Below are 7,278 nucleotides of genomic sequence, written 5' to 3'. Positions count from 1 at the left end.
TCAGTTACGCATTGCTAAATTTCAGAGTAAGTGGATTGTTAATCATGGTATATCAACAAATCAAAAATATTTTCTAGAGATATATAAATAAGTTAAAATGTTTTTTTAAGGATATTTGTCAAAGAATTTTGTGATTTGATTATGCTTGTAGGATGTATATACAAATATTGATGTATTTTGGAGGGAAATTATTTTTTTAGGAATTATCAATATTATTAATTTTAAATCATACCTTAAAATGGCCCTTAAAAAAATATCAGCTGATTTTTTTTAAAGAAAATTACACATGTGGTAGGAGATTTATTCTTATATAAAAAATAATAATTTTAAAACATTAATCAAAATAACAATGTTGGCTTTTGCCGCCAAAATTTATTCAATCATGCTTTTCATGTTCAAATAATGGGACCATAATATTTCCAAAATTCTAAAAATCTCACATGACTTGTCTCATGTTTAATGTTTTATTTTTAATAATATCTATCTTAATTATAAAATTCTTAGGAAATTTTAAGAACAAGTAAAAATTTGGATAAATTGAAAATATTTAATCTAAATTCATTTTTAGTTAATTCTCAAGCACACACCAAAAAAAAACTTTTCTGTTTCATGTTTTCACAAGTCAAAATTAATACAAAGTATGTTTTCATGATTTACACAACTTTAATAACACTAATTGAGTGAAACATTAATAAGTTAAAATTTGAAGAAAAAAAATTACACAAAATATCCTATAAAAGTTACCCTCATAAAAATCACATTTATTTATATAATTTTATTAAACATTTTTATCCACTTACATATTTTTATGATTGCAAATCAATTTACAAATTTTATAAAAATATTGATTGATTCTTGTATTTATTTATTTATTTTGCTTGAGATGAATTAAAATAATAGGGTAAATTAATTATTAGTGGATTATGTCTCACTCATATACTTTAAATAAACAAATAAATAAAACAATGAAAAATATGATGATTACATGAAAATTAGAAGACACTATTTTCAGTATAACATCTTCTATAAAAAACACTGGCACTAAAAAAAAGGGAACAGATTGAATAACATTTATATTACTGAGAAGATTATTATATTACTTCTACAAGAGGATTTTAATTTGGAAAACATCACGAAAATAGATTTTAATAATTTTTTAATTGATTGTTTGTAAAAAGATATATAACCAAAAAATAAAAAAATCATAAGGGTTTTTATGCAAAACAAAACCTTAAATATTTAATAAGCCAACAAAAGATAGTTTTTATGTGATAAATTAATAATAATAATAATAATATTATTATTATTATTATTATTATTATTAATTTGATCATTAAAGTGTAGTTGAAGAGACTAAACATATCGCTGAGTGTATCGGGTTCAGAGTGAAATACTGAGCCTCCATGGATTTATTATATATGAGTGAGGGCACATGAGATAATCGAAAACACTATCATATACGCTCCAGAGATAATAAATTATAATAGCATAACCTTCACGACGACTTAAATTCCCACTATCATGCAATTTTTAAGAGTGAAAAATACAGCTCCTTATATAGGGGACCTACATCAAAACTCATGTAAATGAACAGTATGGTCTTTGAGGACTACTATATGTGAGCTTAAAGATTTCGACCTCACATGTGTTCATCATGCTACCAAGTGCCTTATCACTCAAGTGTTGGTTTCATGTAATAAATTATATTAACAATGAAAAAAATATCAAAAATTAAAACATTATCTTATTATAAATGTGGTCGCAACCCTACATGTGATGGTGATTAGAGAAACCCTAGAAAATGCCACATTGATACCCAATTAAGCACACCAATACATGTGAATGAGGCGACTTTAAAAAATAATAAAGCATTGGAAATTGATTGGAAACTACTTTGATGCCTTTTAGAGGTGGCATATTTGTGTCACAAACTAACATGTTTTGCTTTTATAGCAACCCATCATGTGCATTGTTTTTGTGTTAACTGAATTAATCATTTTCATTGTAGTTTCATCACCCCCAAATTTCTTGGATGCAATAGTATTATGTCAACCACCATATTATTGAAATGCATTATCATCTTGTTAATTTGATTTTTATATGCATGCATTTAATAAAAAAATTGATATAATGATCAATCGGATTTTTATTTTTGTTTTTTTGACAAACTAGTGACTACAAACATCTTTTTTATTTTTATATTATATTTGAGAAGTTCCGAACTTAAGATCTTTCAAACACAAACAAAGTAAAAAATAATTAAGCTATGCCTTGGTTCTTTTGAACAGATTTTTTTTTCTAGCATATCTCTACAAAAAAGGGAAAGTTTATATATATATATATATATATATATTTCAAAATAGTTTTACAATTATTTTTATTTACTCATATGTATCTTTGATAAAAAAAAATCAACTAAAAATTTTAATTAAAAAAACAGACCATTGTTTCTCTAATCTTTTCATTCATCAATGATATATTAGTCGTTATATACTTTTAGAAAGGTATATCATTCATATATATATATATATATATGATAAAAATTACAAATTAGTATATAATAATATGAACTTTTTTGAGAATAAGTGTGGAAATAAAAATAGAAAATATAGGATAAAATTTGTAAAATAAAGAAGTAAGATGAAGTTTTTATTTTAATATATATATATATATATATATATATATTCACCAAAAACTATAGTCTCCTACTTGAATATAGAAAGCCAAAAGCTAAATAGGAAAAGGACATGACATCTAAGCAAGTTATTCAAAGGAGACCATAGGGACCATTTGGTCAAGATCCCTACTCAAACTATTCAAAGTCAAGCTTGAGTAGTGATTTTAAACGCAATTTTTTTTTTTAATCAGAGAAAGTTGTAATAAATTATATCATCGCGGTCTTCAATTGTTATATTTTAATATAAGTCAAAATTAATTATCTTTTCTTTAATTAAACAACTTGTAAAATTATTTGATGAGAATGTCTAAATCTAGTGTATAATATAAATATTATAAGGGATGTACATTGGTCTGAAATTAATCTTTCAATACACATATGTTCTCATCTTGTTTGAGTTGAGATTTGAACCAACTTTTTAATAGAACACAAACACCTTATATAAAATACTCAGTGGCAATTGGTTTACATTAATAACTCTCTCATGTGATAAAATGATTAGGCTAATGAAAATAAAATATGCATGGTCTTTAAGCGGTATAGAATTTTTTTTTAAATTTTGTTTAAATAAATAAATTAGTAAAATATATTAAAAAATGAATTCAAAACAATGACATACAAGGAAAATAACACACAATCCATATCAATAAAAGTTAAAGCAAATGAAGAAATACATAATAACAAAATTAAAGTAATGTGGTACCACCACTGATGGTTATGTGACCCTATAGTAATAAGAGAAATAATTGAGAGCATGACAGGATTTTTCAGAAAATGACTTTTAAAAAAAAATCACCCATCCATGATCTTTCTTACTGTTGTGACACAAGAATGTTATAATATTTAATATGAACTTTGATTAAGAAAGCTGTCACTAACATCTCAAAACAAAGTACATAAAAGAAATTAAAATTATATTTATCAGTCATCACAAAATCTCACAGTTAAAATTTCATCTGCTTGCATACTTGAGAAACATCATTTCATTGGATGGCTATTAAAAAGATTATATATATATTATGAATATGAGTTTGATATGATATGAAGTGTCTCATGAAAGATGGTCACATTAATTTTAGATAGCACACACAATAATGCTTTTCTCTTTCAAGTTGGTTCCACCATTTGATTTTTTGCTTTGTCTTAAAGGAAAATTTTACTAGTCTCTCTCATATTTAATGACCATGTTTTTAAATAATTGATCATAAAGTGAACTTCATGCATGCAATGTAAGTTAACTTAAAACTTGAGAGTTAGTCAATATAATTTTGTGTTGTATAATAACTAGTTCATGCTTGATACTTACTTTGATCTTGTACCTCCAAAATCATATAATATTTATATACAATAATGGCATATATATATATATATTTTTTTTCTAAAAGTCAAAATTGTTAATTTTGTAATTATATGTATAATAATATAGTGAAAGTGATATTTATTTAATTCAAATTTAATATTTTTTTTCTAGGAAATAAATTAAGTAATAAAAAGTTAAGCTAACCACATGCTTTTCTTTCCTCTAAAATTATCAAATCAATCAATTGGACAAGCCAGCTAAACAACTTTTTTCTTTTCTTCTTCTTTTTTTTCCCCATAATAATCTAATAAATAAATAAAATAAATAGAAAATATAAAAATAAAAGAAATATATAAATAAATAATGGAATTAGAATATCTCGGGTCATGCCAGTTCACAACCTTTTTCTAATTTCTTTATTCTTTTTTTAAATTCTAATTCCCCCCAAAAAATTAAAGAGCTCTTTTGCATATATACCCCTGTAAAATTTATCATTCATTAAAAATAAAAGATTATTATACTCTTAAATTAAAAATGAGTTAATATATCTAAAATTAATTAATTTCTCTTAATTTCTATTATATATAAAAACAATCCACCATTCAAGAAAGTCCTTTAGAAAATATGTAATTCAAAAGATGACAGGCAACTAAAAGTTTTCACTTTTGTTTTTTTCAATAAATCCACTGTCCTTTTTCATATTTCTTTTTTTAATCTGAATATCCAATTAAAAAAACAAAAAAAAAACGAAAATTACATATTTCTTTTTTTGCACACATCCTCTGTAAGAAAATATAAGTCATATTCATCTCCTAAAATAAGAGATCATATTTTTATACACTTAAAAATAAGTAAATATATCTAAAATTGAATACTCATAATTAAAAAATAAATAAAATTAAAAAATAAAAATGGCAAAAAAATTCCATGAACGTCTGTTTAATTCCCAAAATACCCCTCATAGAGCTATCTACAAATTGCATGACGTGTATATACACCTCCATTCATTATTGCTTCACAAAAAATCATCTAAAAATTTAATATTTTTTTTTTCAAAAAAACCCTTGGTTTTTTTCTTTTTGCGTATATACCCTTGTAGAAAATTATAATTCGGGTTTTGGAGGACGTGTTTATGAATCTTCGATATTGAAGGGGGTTTGGAGAAGATCATAGGGAGCCCAAAGGGCATCGAGAGGGCATGGCCGGCCGGCGTCGAGGCGAACCCATGGCTTCCCTTTGCCGCTCCAATGGAGGAGGCTCACCGGACCGGGGTGAAGATCCCGGCAAAGTCCCCGGAAGTTGTCGCCGCCGAGGCCGTGCTGGTTCCAGCGATGCTCAACGGCGGCGATTCGGCCGGCGAAGACGAGGAGGAAAGGGGGAAGTGATCCGAGCTCATAGATCCGTATCTTTTTCTGGAGATCCATCCATTCTTCGATCTGATCGGTGTAGCCGCCGGCGCGCCAGCGATCGAGGTCGATGACCATGACGCCGGTGTTGAAGTAGCAGGGCTTGCGATCGGAGAAGGTGAGGGAGAGGGTAGGGTTAGACCAGAATGCGGGTGTGAAATACGAGGTGAAATTAGCGTTGCAGTACTCCGGCGCGGCGAGGACGACGTCGGAAGGGAGAGGGAGTGCCGGCGAGGCGAGCGATGTCGTCGACGAGGATGAGATCGGAGTCGAGGTAGACGACGCGGCCGGCGCAGGATGGGAGGATTCCGGCGAGGTAAGATCGGGCGTAGTTCAGTGGTCGATCGAGCGCTGCGCGGATCGAGGTCGAGATCCGGCCGGCGACGAGGCGGTCGTCGAAGTCGTAGATCTTGAAGGCGAGCATTGGAAACGCGTTTCCCAGGGTGGAGTTCAGGAAGGGGATACGCGAGGACGCGACGAAGTGGAACTGGATGGATTGAGGGCAAGATGAGTGCTGGAGAACGGAGTGGATCGCGGCCATGGATCCCCGGAGATAGGTCACGTCGAGGGTCATGGCGACGTGGACGAGAGCTTCCCGGTGGCATTCCGCTGCCGGAGACGGCGGCAGCGGTGGAGGACACCCGGCGGAGTTGTAGAACTGAGGGGCTTCTCGGAAACGCGGACGGGAAACGGCGGGGGAAACGGCGGAGACGATGAGGACGATGACCAAAGTGTGGATCCGATGAGCCATTTGGAAGTCGACTTCAGAGTTCCGGAATTTGGGTTGCCGGAGTGGGGAAGTGGATTTATAGAGTTGGGAAGTGGAAGTGAGTTCGGATCTCGAGGCGTTTTCTTGAAGAATTAACGGTTGAGTTTGATTTCCAGTGTCGGAGAAAGGTACTATTATAGGACATATATATATATTTTTAATAATTATAACTATTGATTATTTCACTCTTACTTTTTTTTTATTATCGACGGAAAAATGATTCAGTTTTGAAAATGTTAGGCTGTCAAATGGAGTAGATAATCAAAAAGATAGGGTGGTGAAATATTAAAAAGCATGCAGTTTGACTAAAATACCCCTGTAGGAACTGAAGAATTACAAGAGAGTTTCACTGGGATGTACTGAGTAGTACCACGCGCTTAAAGGGTGTTTTCGTCCTTAAGAAAAGATTGGGTGGGCCCATTAGAACGTGCCACGTTGCTTTACTTGATTCCGCGTTTTCCTCACGTGCTTCTGCACAAAGTTACAGCAGATGGACAGGAAGGTAAATTTCCATTTTAGTTTAATCATGCTTTTATATGGCTAATTAATCTTTAATCAATGTAATTATTTTTGTTGCAATAAATGTTTCTTTAGCATGCATTAATGTTCACATTATTACTACATTCATGAGTAAATTCCTTGTATATAGACATCAAAAAATGAGTTATCATTTAGCTAACTAACTATGCATGATCATCATGTTAACCACAATTAACATAAATGTTTTATAACTACATTTAGGTGCCAATTCTTTGGATGCAAATAAAATGAAGTTATTTATTTTCTTTCTCACATTGATAATAAATGCATTAATGAATAGTATAGTATGTATATCAAAATCATTGATGTTACATTTACGAATCGATCGTTTGGACATAGACATCGATTTATATATATATATATATACAAATTATGAGTGTCAATATCCTAGTTAGGTGAGCAATTAGTCTAATGCATTATTTGGTGGCATTAAGAAGAGAACATGGAATGCAATATAGTTGGAGCATCATTTTCAGTGTAATTTATGGTCCCTTAAAGCATAAGCAGAGTTAGAGAAGCACTAACAAGAGTAAGAGACCTAGAGTTTAATGTTAGATGTATAGGCTGCTTTATGATAAATCTATTA

At 30.6% G+C, this 7,278-nt stretch overlaps 1 protein-coding gene across 1 annotated transcript; it reads right to left on the bottom strand.

The window, feature by feature from the left end:
* Window positions 1-4,883: 4,883 nt before the first annotated feature.
* On the bottom strand, window positions 4,884-6,279 carry LOC120267874 (probable galacturonosyltransferase-like 1). The gene is given in 2 exon segments (XM_039275546.1): window positions 4,884-5,605; window positions 5,607-6,279. Coding segments are annotated over 2 exon segments (1,026 nt in total). The 5' UTR covers window positions 6,135-6,279; the 3' UTR covers window positions 4,884-5,107.
* Between the last annotated feature and the right edge of the window lie 999 nt (window positions 6,280-7,278).

The sequence above is a fragment of the Dioscorea cayenensis genome, chromosome 8 (assembly GCF_009730915.1).
Source record: "Dioscorea cayenensis subsp. rotundata cultivar TDr96_F1 chromosome 8, TDr96_F1_v2_PseudoChromosome.rev07_lg8_w22 25.fasta, whole genome shotgun sequence".
Lineage (NCBI taxonomy): Eukaryota > Viridiplantae > Streptophyta > Magnoliopsida > Dioscoreales > Dioscoreaceae > Dioscorea > Dioscorea cayenensis.
Note: the sequence above shows the minus strand (reverse complement) of the source record. Positions and strands in the feature narration are given on the sequence as shown.